Genomic DNA, 19,546 nt, shown 5'->3' on the forward strand with positions numbered 1-19,546 from the left:
GCTATAGGCCTACAGATGACAAACCAGAAATCAACACAACACTATTTTCATTCATAATGTCTTACACTGGCAAACACGTACCCCTGGCAAGTGGTATAACCCAACCCAATTGGAGTCCTCCACCTATAAAAGGAGCCCTCAGTCATGTGTCTCTTTTCATATCCTCTGACCAGGAAATTATCCCCTGTCCGTGCATGACAGGCTGACTAAATATGCAATTTCACCCCTGTCTAAAATATGTACGTGCCTGTCCTAAGTTTATCATGTAGCTAGCCAGAAATATCTTTCGTTTTTGGAAACAAAACTGCAAAAAGGGTTTTCGCCACTGTTTTTGGACGGCTCAACCCCTGTTCTACCGATGCAAGGATATCCTGACACGGAACCTCTTCTGGGAGCTAAGAGGCGTAGAGTGAGGTTTGTTTCCATTGTGGTCCTGTGTATTCAATTAATTAATCAATATACGTTTAAAGACGTACAATAATATACAAACAAGACATCATCAACAGCACGCAATAAACGTGTACAGAAAACTGTGTGTGTGTGTGTGTGTGTGTGTGTGGGGGGGGGGGGGGGTGGTGTTAAGCTTAGAAGTAGTGTTTTACATTCTAAAGAAGAGAGCCTTGTGAGGCTGACAAACCCCACCCACTGTCTCTTTAAATCTACCAGCATCTGGCAGGATGAGGGGAGGGTAAGAGGAGGGGGCGGGGGGCGTGAGCGCCTTGTATTAAATGGTACCCTTTTACTCTTTTAGTGACATCATGCTCAGCCAATAGGAAGCCTCAGTCTGCTCCTGTTCCCGGAGACAAGCGTGTCTTCAGGCTGCTTGCTACTGTGCTGATGCTGATGCTATGCAGGGCGGATGCCTGGTCCTCCTGGATAGATGGATGGATGCATGCATGCGTGCATGGGGGATCATCCATCCATGATGATGGCACGTCGGCGGCCTCACATCAGGTACCGTGCGTTTGCGTGAACGTCTTTTAATCTGCGAGTCTGACTGTGCTATTTTAGTGCAATTTTCAATTCCATTGCTATTCACGAAGTGGAATGTGGAGGAGATGAATATGCGGTGCTGCAGGATGAGGAGGAGGACTGAAGATGTCCCCGTTTCTTTTTTGCAAGCCTGCTAAGGTCGTACGACGGTGTCGCGCGGCGAAAACAGCCGACCTACAAGCTCTCAACGCGTCGCGTCTGTGACGCGTTGAGAGCTTGTAGGTCGGCTGTTTTCGCCGCGCGACACCGTCGTACGACGGAGCGTAATTGAAGAATCAGCGCTAGAGGCTGCTGCCTCCATTACATTACTGTACTACTGTACACAATCACGCGATGGACGTTCATGTTGATGTTAATTGTATTTCAATGCTTCATTGACAGCAGAGAATAGGAATAGGCTACTGCATGGGTTTTATTTCAAAACATTCTTGCAGTAGTACAAGTTTACTAGCATTAAAGCCATTACTGTTTGTTTTTCCCAGTTTAGCTCCTTCTATGATGATTTTCCTGTTTTTGATTATATTGAAGTGTATATTTGTACGTCTCTAAATGTTCTGATTGAAAAGGGTGAACCCTATTGTAAACAAGTGTAATGCTTTATGGTGTCGTCCACATAACAGTTTTTGTATTGAGTTGTGCTTGAAATGTACTGTAATTCTCCAAACTGTTAATAAATAGGCTACTTCAATCAATCAATCAATCAATCAATCAACCAATCAATCAAATTAGACTTAGTCTATTTGTTGTCTGTCTGCTACTAATTTAGCTATATATTTTATCATGAGTAGTCCAATGATCAAAGTTAGCATCACAATTATCATGAAATTATTTTTATCAGCAGATAATTTCTTTGTTGAGTTGATATCAATTAATCATATGTGACATATGTGCGTGTCTGTGTGTTCGCACATTGTATAGGTAAGACTGCTGAGAAGACATTAAGGCTTGTCTTGTTGTCTGGGACAAGAAATAAATCTTTCCGGCTGATATGATATAGCCTACTTCAAAAATTCATTTTAAGTAGCCTATTTATTGTGCTGTAGCCTATATGCATGTAAAAGAGCCTTGTGACATAAATGTAGAAAGTAGAAACAAAACAATAGCATCTCTCTGTCTGAGTCATGTCCTTGTCATCATGTGCGTTCGTTCGCTCCTTCGCAGCTGGGCACTTTCCATTGATCGGTTGTGACCGCAAGCTTCTACTCACTTCCTGTTCTAGTCTGAAGGTTAACCCTTTCTTTCTCTCCTTTCTTTTATAGCGGCGTAGATCGACATGCTCAGCAATAAAGACTCCAGCCTTGAGGGGCAGACGCACACTCTGAGCCTGTTGACAAGTCACAGAGATGAATAATGCCACTGCTGATAAGAGCAGGGAGCAAAGGTGGGTTACACTCATAGAGTATATAAAGGGGTTACACTACAGTCACACACATTGCTACTTAAATATCGTTGCTGTCGGGTGGAAACCAAACCGTTCCCTTTTAATTATTAAAATGTCTTTGAAAATAGTGACGATACATGATCTGCGCAACAATCTTGTATGATGAAGTATGGCTTTAATTTACAAAATAAAAAGGAAAAAAGCTGAAATATGGATACAAGTTTTCTGCTCGACAACAGCGTAAGAACGGAACCAGAACTATGTTGTTGTCAGTTGTGTTTTCTGTTCTCGTTTCTTTTTATTGAAAAGACCCGCACAGCTATAGCACCTGCATATCTGAATGTACATGGTTAGGTATCTAGGACCGATTAGGACAAATAAGAACACAGATATTAACATTTACATTTTACTGTGTAACCTGGTTTTGTGTGCCAGGCTCAGGCCCATCCGGACCTTAACCGGGCCGAACAAGGAACGCCATGGCAAAGCGAGATTACCTGCTGGAGGCAGCCAAGCAGATCCGCATGGCACTGGACCGCGAGGTCAACGAGGACTATGAAGCTGCTTTTAGCTACTACAAGAATGGAGTAGACCTACTGCTCAACGGGGTGCAGCGTAAGTGCACATTCTATGTTTGTTTTTGTGTCAACCTGCTTGACAACTAGTTTATGTTTAAGTTAACACAGCATTTCAAATGTCCTTTATCACCACGCAGCTAAGCTACCAGTACATGTTTAAAGGCACTCGTTTCAATTCACCACATGCCCAAAGACAAAAATGACTAAATACACGTGCAGTAGAATGAGAATCAGACATTTTATTTGTCACATCACAGGTTTACTGTGGGGGTGAAATTACTTTTTGTTCGTGCATGCTCCATCATTTTATAGTATTCCTTGTGAAGAGAGATGGTAGAGTGAGAGCAAAGGGCAGCCTATTAAAATCGGTCAGACACACACCGCTCACCAGTATCGCTCACTCTTGACTGACTCCCTGGTGATCAGACACACATGACATGGCCATAGAATACATAACCTGTCCTCAACACTCAACTCAAGTGGAAGTATTCTACTTGAGGAATAAATGAGCTGTCAGTATTGTTTCATACCTGACTTGACCTGGCTTTGGTGCGTTCGTACATTTCCTTTCACCGTCTTCTGTTCCTGCATGGCAGTGAGCATAGACACACATCAACGTACAGACCATCTAGAGAGGCTTTCCATATTATCGACATAGTTTCTTCTGGGCTTTAAGCGTGGCCTGTATCTTGTTATGGCTCCCCTTCTCTCACAGATTCACTCAAATATTAATTAACACACTGCTGTGTCACTGAGGAGATCCAACAGTGATCCGGTACCGGTCACTGACTGGTACCAGGCAGCATAACATTGAGAACATGTGCATATATAGTGCCATACATGCATGCTTATGGTTGGGGGAATGCAACGCCAGCAGTGCAGAGAAGCCTCTGTACTGCATGTTTGAAGCCCCATCTGTGGCATTTCCAATACACAGGCTTGTGTCCAGTGTCAAATGCTCAAGGATCTCTGTTAGCGACTTGACAAAGAACTATCAGTGGACACTGTGACAAGCCTCTCATTGACAACATCAGTCACATACTTCAAAACAACTGAGCATTGATCTTGATGTTGTTAGGTCCTGCGTTGTTCCCGGCTAAACTGAAAACATTCCAGCTTTCTGCCTGGATATCCTTGGCGATGTTGTCCTGAATTAAGTTGTGGATTATATCGATCACAGAGACGGTCCTTTTAATCATTTTATTTGAATGCAGCCTCATTTTCCTCCTCCTGTGTAGCTTTAACTAGCTTAGGCCCTACAGTATCTTCTCTAGAAGAACCCCTTTACTTCTTTCTCCCTGTTCCAAAACCTGACACCTCTTCTTGACCTGATCTCTATACGCTGTCAGCTGTCTGACCCCCTGGAGGTTGTTGCTGTCAGCCTTTGAGCGGTTTAAAAAAAATAAGCTTTGGCACAATTTATTTTCTTTTTTCACGCTGTTCGGTTCTCCTGTGCACGCGTCTCCAGTCTGACATTCTATAGTCACAGAAACGCTGCAGTCAGTCGCCTTGCTGAAGGCCAGGCATACAAAACAAAACAAAGCATGACATTCATTACAATACATCAGCCACTTCCTGCTTGTGCTGCCACTTCACCTGCTTGAACGCCACACTCTCGTTTGGCGTGATGATTTAAAAACACATGCATCATAGCAGTATCAGCCAGGACAGACCTGTGCTTCATGTCTTTCTTGTTCACTGCTAACTCAACAACCTGGCTTGACTAGACATAAGGAGAGAGAGCTTATGAGGTATTAAAAGGTGCACTAACGTTTGTGTTGATTTAAATTATTGCACATTAACTCAAAATAAGAATTTATAAACACAGCTGAACTGACCTGTCTGTCAATGAATTCCAGGAATGTCTGATTGTCTGTGTATTTGTCTGCATGTCTGTGTCGCATCAGTATTGACGTCATAATACTGGCTTCATAGGCTGGCCTACTCTGACCAATTAGGTAGTTAATTGGATTAATCATCATCAAAGATCAAAGTTCATCATGATGGCATTATCCTGACTGAAGCACTTTGATTAACAGTGCTTGATCAAAACACAGCTGATTGATGACACAATAGAAGACAGAAAACGGAATCATCATGTGACATGACTTCCTCATCCTGTTTAATAGTATAAATGTGCCCATCACATGCCACATGGTCAGTGTGTTTATAACTGGCCACTTCCTCCCTATCACCAGATTTATATTGAGTCTATAGTACTATAGTAGTGGCTGCCTGTGATTGTATTGCTGTTATTTAAGATCCACTGTGTTGTACAGTGGATCCAAACAAGGATCGCCGGGAAGCCGTGAAAAGGAAGACAACTCAATATCTGAAAAGAGCTGAAGAAATCTTCATCTCACATCTGCAGGACAACTTAGGAAAGGGAAGCTCTCATCTCGGGGTAAGATAAATATCCTTCACTGACACGAAGCTACCAAAGCAAGTTGTGGTGACTGATTAGTGTTACAATGGGTGCATAATATTCCTGAATAATCTCCTACTCCTTTAAAGTGTTACTGCAAATCCCAACAGAACAAAATATAAAGGTTATATATTTTAAAGAAACTCATTCGTTTTTTATCTAATATGAAAAACAAGGCATACAAACCTGACTGCTCTCTTCCCTGTACTGAGCCTTAGCCAATGGGGTGCATGTGTTTGGTCCGACATACTAACAGTCCTACAGTCATGAGTCTGACACCCTACCCAAAACCCAACCACTAAACCTAACCTCACAGGAAGCCACAGGTTAGTTTTAAACTGCCACGGGTTAGTTATAATCTGCTACACATGTTGGGAGCCACAGGTTAGTTTTAACCTGCCGTGCATGTTGGGAGCCACGGGTGAGTTTTAACCCAGCCACGGGTTAGTTGTAACCGCCCATGCATGTCGGGAGCGACGGTGTTGTCGGACTAATGCCTGTCGTACTGTTAGTATGTCTAACAAACGTATGCACCCCTATTGATTGATTGATTGATTGATTGATTACTTTATTGAAAATACATTCAAAAGGATACAGACCCAAGGAAGCTGTTAGGCTTGTTTCCGTTGTGGTTCGCTTGGGAAAAGGGGATGGGGAGCAACAATACAAAACAGACAAAAACAAAATACCTTTGTATTTTTCCTAGCTAATGTCTACCATGATTTTCTGTCACCAGGGCTACAGCAGCCTGAGATTCCGACCAATCAGACATCTGAGTTCCCCTGTGGAGGATCTGGAGATGTGTAAAGTAGTAGGGGTCGTTGATAAGGTACGTAGTACGTAGCACCCTTTGGGCTCTTTCTTTGACACAACAAGAACATTCATTTTCTTACAATCTTGGCTGTACGTGATGATTTTGACAATAATGACACACCGAAAACAAGGTTAATATGGTAATATACTGATGCTGTTAGGGCAATAGAGGCCTTTCACAGAATGCTTAGAATTCCTGTTTATCCTCCATATTGGAATAAACAACGGTTGCTATATGAAAATAAACTATGCGCTGATAGACTGCATGAGATTATAACAATCCGAATATACAGTAAATTGAGTTGTATTAAATAAATAAAAGGTCCTGTACCTGCGTCAGTAATTCTTCATACCGTAATTAAACCCTGTATTGGAGACCAAAACCCAAACACAAAGCTGTTGCTTTTAAAATCCCCTGATCTTTTGTCCCTTCCCCAGTCCCCCAACTCCCCCAGTTCATAAAAGTAACGTAATCCAGAGTAAGTAATCCAAAATAATCCAGTAATATTCAACAAAAACAGAAAATCTTCTGTCTGTCCAAAATTCTTGTAATCCTGAAAGTCCAAAAAGAAAATAGAAATGCATTGCATTAAAAGAACAATTATATTCCTCTCACCCAAAGCTCCAGTAGATTCCAGTTATACACCATCAGAATATCTTCTTCGCACTTGTACTCTTTAGATACCTCATATAAAATGACACAGTGTACACATCGAAAAGCCACACAGCAGACAATAATGTGTTACAGTTGCCTTCTGTTATTTTCCAGAAGCGATTACTTTAGTCATTACTCAGTCATTCAGAAATAGTGTTTCTTTATGAGCTGGTCACCGGGCTCTCAATGACTCCAATGCATTCCACAAAATTTCCGGGTATAGTTTGGCTCCCATGGTGCAACGAATCTGCCGCCTGGAATTGCATGATAGATCGGTGACTTTACCTCCTTACCAGTGATCACTTCCTGGAACTTTTACTATAAAACCTGACAACAGAGAATGTGTGTGTGTGTGTGTGTGTGTGTGTGTGTGTGTGTGTGTGTGTGTGTGTGTGTGTGTGTGTGTGTGTGTGTGTGTGTGTGTGTGTGTGTGTGTGTGTGTGTGTGTGTGTGTGTGTGACTGTGTGTGACTGTGTGTGTGTGTGTGTGACTGTGTGTGTGTGTGTGTGTGACTGTGTGTGTGTGTGTGTGTGTGTGTGTGTGTGTGTGTGTGTGTGTGTGTGTGTGTGTGTGTGTGAGTGACTGTGTGTGTGACAGTGTGTGTGTGACTGTGTGTGTGACTGTGTGTGTGACTGTGAGCGGGTGATCACAGACTTTCCATCCTCTGAAAATGTTGTTCTTGCCTCCAAAGGTCTTGATTGTCCAAAGCATGGTCAATAAGGAGACGTTTGTTGTGAAGGTGAGTTCTAACTCTATTCTAAAAGACATTACGTATATGCTACAGGAGTTACTCAAAAATAGCCACTCTACAAACTCACAAAGCATTGCATCTGCTATTTCTTACATTTTGACAAATGTAAGCATATTGTCTTTATGGGGTCCACTGGTACTGTTCGGTTATTTGGCGTTGTTGGGCCGAGGCTCCGACCAGCCCTGGTACTAGGCAGAGTTAAAGGACTAACACGCACAGTTGAACCAAATGCTCCCAATGATAGCTTATATTTGATGAACTCAAACGTGTATTTTATAGGGTTTTTATTAATTCATATTAATTAAACACGTACAATCATACATTCACACGTTCTGTTCACACTTCCCCCCAACTCAAGATGAACACAGTAACCCCGGAATCTGGATTACAGGTCCTATTGGTCTGTGGTTCTATCCTAACTCTGTCGGTAGGGTTTACTATCATTTAAACACTCTAATCTCCCAGATCATGGTACAGTTTAGCTTGTCATAGTTGTTTCTCAGACTTAGTTCAGTACATTAATGGTACATTAATTAAGTGTACATTAAGTGTAATCATGTGGTTTTAATTCTACCTTATCGTTAATCAGATGGTAATTGATCAACGATGGGGAGACAAGAACACAGATGACATTTGGTTACCATCTAAACATCATATTACATCAATTATTAATAATGTACAATTATATCGCATAATACATTATAGCATATCATTTATAGCAGATACATACCGCTGGTCTCTGCCTAGACATGTTTCACGTTCGATGGTATTGGTGAATCTAAATTAACTTTGTGCCATACAGAATAGTCAATGCAGCCTTCTGACTGATCCCACCTCCATATTAACACTTTCAGCCAATCAGATCCCACAGACCAGCAGCCAGCACCTCTGGCTGCTGTGGCCAGCTCCTGTTACAGTCCCTGTAATGCCCAACTAAACTGTTTAGACTATTACAGGTATTTATCATTTAGGCTTTTTACCAACCCAATATAACATAGGTTATTAGAACACATTTAAACAATTGAAGAGGAATTAGGTTACTTCATTACTGTATGTTCTAAATGGGTTGACTTTCCCTGTGGAGAGGAGTCAATAATGGCCTGTCTTCCAACAGGAGAAGGGCTGTAAAACCCCCAATGGAATGTGGAATGGAATGTGGGGACTGGCTCTCTCACCCTAGAGGAGCTTCTTAATCTCCAATCAATCTGACCCAATATATAATTTCTCATTATGAGTACAAATCTCGCACACCCATAATAAACCAAACACCCCTCACGTTTCAGTTATGAAAATTGATATGGTTATTCATTTTCCATAAACTGAAAGATTATTTTTGATATTAATTTTTTTCGGAAATATTATTTTTTGATATTTGGGCGTATGCCATTTTTAGTAATTTCGGAACCTGTTAAATAATACTGGATCCACATACTGAAGTTATAACATTATACAACTTTGAAAAACACATTAAAATAAACACAACCCATTAACTGCATAAATCAATAAACAATGAAAATAATAAAAGGTTTACATGCGTCGATATCGTGGACATTTTTTGTAATTATCCCAACGCACCCTTAAGTATTAAATTCAGTTACAGCTAATCAAACTTATGTATACTTGTAGTAATAATGTGATACAATGCATCTCCACTTTGTAGGAGAGTTGCTGTTTCTGTCATGTCAGTTAGGGGTTACCTAACTGACATGAACTTTTGGTCACCTCTGTCCGTTTAATCTTATGGCTGTTTGCCCGGACAAAGCTTCAGACTTATCTAAACAACCCCCTTGTTTGAGGAGGAAGAAGACAGTTATTTTCCACACAAGACTGGTTCCTTATCTTTAAGAAAACATTCTTCCCGTGCTCCCCCACCTCTGCAAACGACTCTTTTGGTTGCAGAATGGGCCCAGTTGGTAGACACAAGTTTAAACAATGCAGTATTACCCCTGGTTGTTTCCAACAAACATGATTACAAACTTGTCTTAGTATTTTGTCACCTTGCTAGGAACTTCAAATTGTGATTTTAACAAAATAACCGATTTTGCATCTCAACAACTTGGTATCATTTGACTTTTTGGATTTTTTACTTTGACTTTTACCAAAAGCAACCCAATTGAAAATTGCAAACCCTTGCAACATTTTAACCACATTATGTGTCTTTCACACATGCAGTCTTTGTGCCTGTGTGTGTGATAGTTTGTGCGCGCGCGCCCACGCGTTCACGCACAAAACCCACTTGCACTTTGAGAGACAATGTTCCCCCCTCCCAATCGAAGGAAACTTAATCATTTTACCAGCATTCTTTTTTACCTTTGCCCATTTTCCATAAGGACTTAATTGGCACAAATTAAATCCACTTATCTGCTACTCGTTCTAGTACAGATATAATGAACCCACATACATCATCACATTTATTACGCACAGATCAGACACACATCTCGTGTGTGAGTGTGTGTGCGTGCGCGTGCGTGTGTGTGTGTGTGTGCTGTGTTTGTGACATCTTGTTGTCACTCCCCAATTGTTCCCTGCTGTAGGAACAAAATGGGTGGAGAAGCATTTCACATGCTACTCTCCTGTCCCAGTTCTGATCTCGCTGGCATGAAAGCGTTCTTCCATGGTCTCGTTCCTTTTTCAGGATCAATCAGAAAAGGCGTTATTGTGGCCTTGTTTTCAGCCGCTTTACAAACTCGACACAACAAATGTGTCGACACTGCGGTTTTCTGTACCAGACTGGACTTTGCCATTCCCGGTTTGCCACCCTTCACGGGGGCAATCTTCGGGTGACCCCTCACGAAAGTCACCCCAGGGTGCTTGGCGTGTGTGTCATGCACCTCCCCCACCGCCTCTTGAACGCGTGGACATATGATGGCAATGCCACCAATCACGCTCGGCGTTTCTGTGGTGAGAAGGATCGACGACCCGTCGGCCTTGCCCACAACGTCTGCGGGCATGGCTCTGATGATGAACGGTGAGGCGTAGGCAGCCTCCAGCTCCGGAAGGCCGCTCGCCTGTTCCGCTCCCGTTGACAGCTCTGCTGCTGCTGTCGGTCCCACTTCGATGTTCGGCCATTCCTCCTCTGTCGAAGGCTGCGGAACTGCGTGGTTCACAGGTGCGACGTCTGCCGCCCGTTGGTTTCCCTCAGCTCTGCCCGTAGCTGCTCTTGGCCTGCTACGGTGCTGACTGAGGGCTTGTCCTGTCGTGGGTTCGTTGCCCACGGTAGAGGGCTCTGGCTTCCCTGCATGGATACTGCAGGCACCAGGCTCCTTCGTTGTGACAGGCTCCATCTGCTCCCAGTCTGGATGGCTGGTAGCCCTGTCTCTTCGCCCCTCAGGGGCTGTCCCAGTCCCCGCTGGCACCGTCTCCGCTCCGCCCGTCTCTGCGCTGGCGAAGGGGCCCGTGATGTCACATCTCGTGACGTCTGGTGCTGCGTCTGCGGGCTGGATGCCCCTCTCCTCTAGGGCTCCTATGTTCCTGCTCTCTGCAGGACACTCACAGAGGCCTGCTGTGACGACACCTCTGGCTACCCTGTCATTCTCCTGACAGATAGCAGCCCTGATTAAACGGTATCTTTCACTGTTGTACTGTTTAACATATAAATTCAGTAATTCATTTTCTATGTGTGCGAGTCTATCTTCGTTTTGTTCCTGAAGGATCATCTCGTAATCTACTGACGCGTCTATCACAGCGTCCATCGCCCTGTCCAGCTCAGCAAAACTTTCAGTTATCTCGCTGGATGAACCCCTGTCCATACAAAGATCCACCCTATAGGTTGTGCTATCAAACATAGCTTGAGCCTGTGAGCTCTGTATCTTTAAAGAAGCCATTTTTCCACCCCCTCTGTCCCTCCCCTTAACAACAGTACAGGAACTAATTGGACTGGGTTAGTGGTTTAGTTGACTTCACAAATCATTCATTCACTCAAGTAAATGGTTAGTTTTTTGCCCAGCTTTAATTAGCGGACTCTGACCTGGTACTCAGAGAAGCCCATACTTCCTTGTTACTACCTTCACCAAATAAACCTTTTTATACTATAACCTTTTTATATTATATAGATTATATATAATATAAGTATATAGATTTATATTGGCCGTGGGCGGTCAAACTCTCTAGCCTTCCGTTAAACCTGGATTACAGGTTTTGCTAGATGCGTCACGCAACAGTTATTATAGACACGCCCTTCCTTTATGCGCACTTCAAAGCGCGCTTTCAGCGTTAAACATTATTGACTGGTAAGATTATTACATCGCCTTTAATGCTGAGTTTAAAACCCTATTTTGTTCTAAACATTTATCACCGCTATTAATTACTACGTTGGTAGATTATACCGCATGACAGTAATTACCAGTCCCCCTGCACTGTCTCAGCACATTGGGACATTTCATGACAGAAAGAGGAATTTCCCCCCCCCCTCTCACATGCACTGAACTGCTGTTCTCCTTGGTGCCCAACACCCAGCAGGAAACACTTTTATTGTGGTTACTATAAAAAGCACCTCTCTTGGTTTAAACGACCGGTGTCTTATCCGGTCTCAATTAAACTTTATGTTTGGTTACAAATAGTCTTTAATAATCAGTTTCCTAAACTGACCGTCGATTAGAACTCTGCCTTATCGAACAATGACTCCCAAACTATTGTTAAACCCGCAGTCACTTGTGGCTTACGGTTTTAACAGCTGTTTTTCCCATGGCCCCATAACCACATGAAAACAGTTTAACGGTGTCGCATTTATTAGTAGCACAAATCAAACGGCATGCCGTCACGGCAGCATTTATAGTTGATTTAATCCTGTGAATACTAACGACTGCGGCATGCGCTGCTATCAACGCACGGCTTGAATTTCAGTTGAATACACGTCACACCAGACAACCACAATCAAACGGGGTGCCGTCTTTCGGCCCCAATTCTGTCTGATTTAATCCTGTGGTTATTAGTGTGGCACGATTCAACTCTGTGTGCTGGTCCCAACCCACTGTAATTTATCTTTGTTACAATTGTGGTCACTTTAGTGACTTTACACCGATCCACGCTGTTTAATTTAACAGCACGGCAACTGAATAAATTCAACCGTCTCAGTTGAACTATATTCTGAATTACAACAACTTTAAATTGCAGCTCCCTTTAGTGACTGCTATTTAAAGCCCTTTACAACGCGGTAGCAATTTAAACTGTAATATGTCAAACGGTTTCGGTTCAGACTATATTATATCTTAAATATGCCCGGGCGCGTGTATTACTGCACGCTGATCCCAGCGGCACTTTCTTTCTGTTCAAACCAGGCACTTTAGCGGCTCTATGGTTTAAACAGTTCGCACGGCGGCGAATTACTATGCACTGATCCCAATGCACAGTACGACTGCCTTTAAATTGCGGTCACTTTAGTGACCACTAATTTAAAGTTCTTTAAACGCGGGAGCGATTGAAACCATAATATGTCCAAACGATCTCAGTTTAGGCTATATTATGCTTCCAAACCGCCCGGCCGTGATCTAAGATGTGCGCTGATGCGCACGGTACAGATCTTGTCGCTGCACGCAGCGATTTACACTAGCAATATGTCTAGATTATAGGCTATTACTAGTCAAACCGCCCGGCCGCGATTTCAAACTGTGCGCTGATCCCAGCGCACGGTACTTTCTTTTAAATCAAGTCACGTCAGTGACCTACCCCGTGGTAAACTGTAATATGCCTAGATTATAGGCTATATTACGCTACAAAGCGTGTGCACTTTAGTGCACAGCGAATTAAAACTGTTCGGTTATTTGGCGTTGTTGGGCCGAGGCTCCGACCAGCCCTGGTACTAGGCAGAGTTAAAGGACTAACACGCACAGTTGAACCAAATGCTCCCAATGATAGCTTATATTTGATGAACTCAAACGTGTATTTTATAGGGTTTTTATTAATTCATATTAATTAAACACGTACAATCATACATTCACACGTTCTGTTCACACTTCCCCCCAACTCAAGATGAACACAGTAACCCCGGAATCTGGATTACAGGTCCTATTGGTCTGTGGTTCTATCCTAACTCTGTCGGTAGGGTTTACTATCATTTAAACACTCTAATCTCCCAGATCATGGTACAGTTTAGCTTGTCATAGTTGTTTCTCAGACTTAGTTCAGTACATTAATGGTACATTAATTAAGTGTACATTAAGTGTAATCATGTGGTTTTAATTCTACCTTATCGTTAATCAGATGGTAATTGATCAACGATGGGGAGACAAGAACACAGATGACATTTGGTTACCATCTAAACATCATATTACATCAATTATTAATAATGTACAATTATATCGCATAATACATTATAGCATATCATTTATAGCAGATACATACCGCTGGTCTCTGCCTAGACATGTTTCACGTTCGATGGTATTGGTGAATCTAAATTAACTTTGTGCCATACAGAATAGTCAATGCAGCCTTCTGACTGATCCCACCTCCATATTAACACTTTCAGCCAATCAGATCCCACAGACCAGCAGCCAGCACCTCTGGCTGCTGTGGCCAGCTCCTGTTACAGTCCCTGTAATGCCCAACTAAACTGTTTAGACTATTACAGGTATTTATCATTTAGGCTTTTTACCAACCCAATATAACATAGGTTATTAGAACACATTTAAACAATTGAAGAGGAATTAGGTTACTTCATTACTGTATGTTCTAAATGGGTTGACTTTCCCTGTGGAGAGGAGTCAATAATGGCCTGTCTTCCAACAGGAGAAGGGCTGTAAAACCCCCAATGGAATGTGGAATGGAATGTGGGGACTGGCTCTCTCACCCTAGAGGAGCTTCTTAATCTCCAATCAATCTGACCCAATATATAATTTCTCATTATGAGTACAAATCTCGCACACCCATAATAAACCAAACAGGTACAATATCTTTGACATGAACATGTTTGAGAAGGACTGTGTTACAGTATAATATACATGCAGCAGCACTGAACACCCAGAGACAAAGCCTTTATCAGCTGAGAGCACATGTTATGGGGGAGGTTCTGTGGCAGCCAGCCAGCTCCTGTATTCTGTGACAGCCCCGTTAATGGGAGTCTTCATTGATCTATCTAAAAGCCCTCTGCCCTCACCCCTTAACAGACAATGCACCTCCAATTTCAGTAACCAGAGAAACATGCGGAAAGAGGCAGTTCCTTTTGCTCGTATTAGATAGTAAAGCAGGGAAAGGGAGGATACGGAGAGTGGCGAGAGGAGATGACAGAGGTGTTGAAACAGATTCATATCCAGGGCATCCCAAACTACTGTACTGTACTGTACTGTACTGTACTGTACTGTACTGTACTGTACTGTACTGTACTGTACTGTAGAACTGTACTGTACGTAGCGGGCGGCCGTAGCTTAGTGGTTAGAAAAGCGCTCTAGTAAGCAAAAGGTCACCCGTGGTTCGCTTCTTGACTCTGGTCTATTTGTCAAAGTGTCCATTAGCAAGACACAAGAATGTTTCTGGGAAATTCAGCAATGCATTGATATTAACCAGAATATTTACTTCATTTACTGTGTGTGTGTGTGTGTGTGTGTGTGTGTGTGTGTGTGTGTGTGTGTGTGTGTGTGTGTGTGTGTGTGTGTGTGTGTGTGTGTGTGTGTGTGTGTGTGTGTGTGTGTGTGTGTGCGTGTGTGTGTGTGTGTGTGCGTCTCGTCGCAGAGCCTGGCCAAGTCGAGTTGGGAGAGCAGAGACCAGCCAACCATCATCCCCCAGGGGGTTCCGTACATGGTGAAGCTGCTGAGGTATTATGTCAGTGAAGACGCTGTGTACCTGCATCTGGAACATCTTCAAGGTGACCACCAACACTGTTTATCCCATTAAGACCCGAGGCTGAGATTTGTGTTTCAAAAAGCAAAACACTTTCAAGATTTTTCAAACTTGTTCCACCGTTGTCCATATTGATTGATTCAATGATATTGATTGGGTTTTGTCTACTACTCTCTCAGGTGGGAGGCTCTTCTCCAAACTGCACAAGGTGAGGAGCGACAGGGTCAAGCAGCACAGAGAAAGCCTGGGTCCCATCCAACACGGGGTGAAACTGAAGAACAGTCACACGTCTCCCACCATCAGCACAGACTACCAGCACAACAACCACAGCGGAAGCTCGGCCGTGACCTCCCTGCCAGAGACGGAGAACGACGACGGCCGCGATGCAGAGTCCACCACTTCGTGGTACGAGACTCAGCAACGCCTGGAGAGCTGCGGCACCCATTCCTACATCGAGGAGACAGGCTGTCTACAGAACACGCGCTCCGCAGCCTCGTTTTATGCTCGGCTGGAGCGGCCGACTTCGCTCTCTGATCCCACGAGGACACACGTCAACCCCCGTATCCATCCGCCAGCCCCCAGTCTGTGTTTGCAAAGCAAATTAGGAACTCAGGAAAAGCCCGCTCTTCCGCTCGCTTGCGCCCGCGTCAGTCACGCTCTTGATGTCATGTCGGAGTTTCATAAAAAGACAGCCGGAATGGGACTGATAGAGTGTAGCTCCGAATTTGAAGTTGCTTGGAAGACTGCAGATCCAGCGCAAAACTCCAAGACTATAAACCCCTATGCAGTTACTGACGCGGATTTAAATAGAACTCAAGGACATACCGCACCGCATACAAACAAAACAGGGTCGACAAGCATGGAAAACAATGGTATGAGTCCTGGCTCACAAAGTTCCTCTCCGGCCGTTTTGCAAATCCCCTTTCATTGCCAAACCCAGATGCACGGCAGGGCACCGTGGATCGCCAACGGCCCTCTCGAGGGACCTGTGTTAAGCGATACAACCTCGTATGTTGGGAACACTGCGGACCCGAGCAGAGTAGAGGGCCAAATCACCTGTAGTCCCACGGCCGATGAAAGGAACGCTATACCGGTCATCAAGAGCACAGACAGAGCAGTGTTTTCTGAGTGCACGGACACAGACACCTTAGGAGGCAACCGCTCTTCCTCTGCTCTTGGCTGCCACAGCGGCGCTGGGGGGAAACACGGGATCTCCCTAGCCCTCTCGGGGGGGATGTTCCCAGGGGAGGCCCGCTCGAAAGAGCCAGGAGAGGAAGTGGAGGAAGCCTGGGAGTTGCTGAGCCCTGGGGGGAAAGACGGCCCGACCGCAAGGGAAGGGCCCCTGGGCGGCGATCCGTATCCGTCCCATCCTCCGGGGGCTCCGCCTCAGAGGAGGAGAGGAGACATGGATGCCTTTCTGAAGTCAGAGGGGCAGGAGGAAGACCAGATCATCGAGGTGGACGGCTGGTGTTACCTGCCGCGCTTCCCAGGCAAGTCTCCCGGGGCCGACGAGAAGGCTGGCCAGGTGGGCTGGGGGACGCCCGAAGCAGAGGCGCGGGTCTGGGGGGCACAAATCCTTCTGGCCCTCGAGAGTCTGCATCAGCAGGGAGTCCTGTGTCGGGACCTCAATCCTAAAAACATTCTACTTACCAGCAATGGTGAGTTCATCAATTTCCTGAAAAGCAGTCTGCGCAAGGAGAAGACGGATACTTTTTATTATTTTAAACATAACATACTGTATATAATAATAACTTGTTTCTCCAGGAAAGGTGTGTCTGTCATTTTTTGGCCAGTGGAGTGAGGTTCAGTCAGAGATCAGCCCCAGAGCAATGGAACAGATGTACTGTGCACCAGGTAAGAATGCTGTAACACTTTACTTAAAGCCAATGTCTCCCAATGTATGTATCATAAACATACTGTAGAAATACAGGAACACTGTAGACATACATAAGTCTCTCATATGTACTTGTAATGCTTTATAACAACAATCGTAAGTTAACACATTATAAAGCATTTTATATCACTTATAAGGTATAAAGTACAAGTATAAAAATGTATTCTGCATATTCATATGCGGCCAGCAATTATGAATTATGATACCTGACCGTATAAGTCAATATAAAATGCTTTGTGTTATTGTTATAAAGCATTATACAATTTACAATTTAGGCATTGTAAATTAATCCAGAGCGATTTACAGTAAGCATTATAATTTGAGTGCTTATAACTGTAATGATATGTATATGGAGATTATAATGTAATACATGATTATGGTATAAGTATGTTATATAGTTCTATAAGGCATAATAGACATGGGTTTTAAGAATAGTGTTACCAAAAAGTCTGGTACTGTAAAGCTACTGGGTTCCTTGGTAAAACCTGCCACCTAGTGGTGGTGGTAGAGGCTAACATGTTCTGAATACATTTCCTTTCCTCCTTTTTTTTGTCCGATGGGTTCCCAGATTGGTGGCATAGTAATACAAAAGTAAACACATCAAATAATATGACAACACATTTGCGTGATTATAACGTAATCTAATTTAACCAACAGAGATTGGAGGAGTGTCCAAGATCACAGAAGCTTGCGATTGGTGGAGTCTGGGGGCCTTGTTATTTGAGCTTCTGACAGGAATGGTAAGAAGATCTTATGTGTTGCATCTCAAACAGCAGAGCTCATGAATGTGACATGTTTGAATTAGTGAATGGCAACTCATTCAAACCTCCCTCCTCCTCCTCCTCAGCCCCTGTGGCAGCTTCATCCAGCAGGAATACACTCTCACACCCAGCTGTTCATCCCTGACCACCTGAGCCCTGCGGCTGCATCCCTGCTCACCGAGGTGAGCCCTGACCACTTAAACCCTAATATGGTTACCCGGAGAGAGTCCCTCAGGGCTTTATACTAGCGTTGTTTCTGTTTTCGCTCTACATTAAATATCATAGCCGATTTATTATATGTGTCACAGCTATTTTCTGCAAAAGCATAAAGGAGCAGTTCACCCAAGAAATGACTTATTTTCTATCAATGACACACCCCATGAAGCCTTGAATTCACAAAGATGTTGTCGCATTCCTGAGACAATAATTTGATGTCAGTAGGAGACTCCACATTTGTAGTATCGGCCTCAGGTCTTAATGTTATAAGTAGTAGTACTGTGTCCTCCACCACTGCTGTCAACACTGTGTTTTGTCTGCTCCCTATAGTTGCTTCAGTTTGACGCTGGCTATCGCTTGGGCTCTGGAGGAGGAGGGGTGAGCGACATCAAATGTCACCCCTTTTTCAGCTGCATCTCCTGGAAAGCTCTGTCTTGCTAGCTGGACACCTCTGCTCAGTGACCACAAGTCCTGTTGTCATTTTTGTTTTTTAAATAGCAGATCTGCTATTTTCGCTGTTTTCTAACATAACATTTGACGGTTTTGGCCAGTTTTCTTATACAGTATAAAATAAATGACGTCCACATGGTGGGGAAGCCAAGTTGAAAATGGTTGCCTGAACACTAAGCATTCTAGCTGTACTGTACCTGAGCGCCCTCACATGGCCAATTCATGATGCTGCAAGTCTAGTTCCCTGCTAGTGCTTTCTGTTAATGTCAGACTGAAGCAGAACTCATGGCATTTGACACTCTGGACTCTTGATATAGGACGGCAACAGTTTGAGTTGTGAAACATTGTTATATTGTACAGTACAGTTTAAACATTCATTATTATCTCCATCACCATGCATGACAACTGATGCCTTTTCTTCTCAAATAATCATTAACACTTTTTGGACTATCTGCCAAAGATGATAGTTGGCAAAACGAGGGCATTAGGCAATAAAGGACAAGGTTTTACCTCTTCTGTGATTATGTGATATTTCCTAAACCTAATCTGTATATTAAAAAATGTTTTCATCAATGTCTTAATTTTCAACATTGTTTCTACAGACGTGTTTAGATTCACCAACATTAACTAAAGTCAGAAGAAAAACATTTAGTTAAGACATTAGGATAGATGATAGATTCTTAAAGTTTCATCCATCCATCTTCAACCGCTTATCCGTAGTCGGATCACAGGGGCAACAGCTCCACCAGAGCTCCAGACTTCCCTCTCCAGAGCAACATTAGTGACTTCCTCCTGGGGGATGATGTTCCAAGGCCAGTGAGTCGATGTAATCCCTCCATCTGTGCCTTGGTCTGCCCCG

The 19,546-nt window shown here is 43.5% G+C and overlaps 1 protein-coding gene across 1 annotated transcript; it reads left to right on the forward strand.

The window, feature by feature from the left end:
• The first annotated feature begins 876 nt into the window (after window positions 1-876).
• rps6kl1 (ribosomal protein S6 kinase-like 1) lies at window positions 877-19,179 on the forward strand. The gene is made up of 12 exons (XM_079529060.1): window positions 877-954; window positions 2,253-2,374; window positions 2,810-2,989; window positions 5,232-5,356; window positions 6,114-6,206; window positions 7,537-7,584; window positions 15,259-15,391; window positions 15,546-17,024; window positions 17,131-17,220; window positions 17,918-18,000; window positions 18,108-18,203; window positions 18,568-19,179. The coding sequence occupies exons 3-12, from the start codon at window positions 2,854-2,856 to the stop codon at window positions 18,676-18,678; spliced, it is 2,394 nt and encodes a 797-aa protein (XP_079385186.1). The 5' UTR covers window positions 877-954; window positions 2,253-2,374; window positions 2,810-2,853; the 3' UTR covers window positions 18,679-19,179.
• Window positions 19,180-19,546: the final 367 nt, after the last annotated feature.

Source organism: Electrona antarctica (genome assembly GCF_951216825.1).
Source record: "Electrona antarctica genome assembly, chromosome: 18".
Taxonomy (NCBI): Eukaryota; Metazoa; Chordata; class Actinopteri; order Myctophiformes; family Myctophidae; genus Electrona; species Electrona antarctica.

What these genes read in the sequence shown, in the direction of transcription:
- rps6kl1 (XM_079529060.1), top strand. Translation starts at nt 2,854, where the DNA reads ATGGCAAAGCGAGATTACCTGCTGGAGGCAGCCAAGCAGATCCGCATG. An exon ending in AGGGAAGCTCTCATCTCGGG is followed by an intron (nt 5,357 to 6,113) that starts GTAAGATAAATA and finishes TTCTGTCACCAG; the next exon opens with GGCTACAGCAGCCTGAGATT. An exon ending in CTGCATCCCTGCTCACCGAG is followed by an intron (nt 18,204 to 18,567) that starts GTGAGCCCTGAC and finishes TGCTCCCTATAG; the next exon opens with TTGCTTCAGTTTGACGCTGG.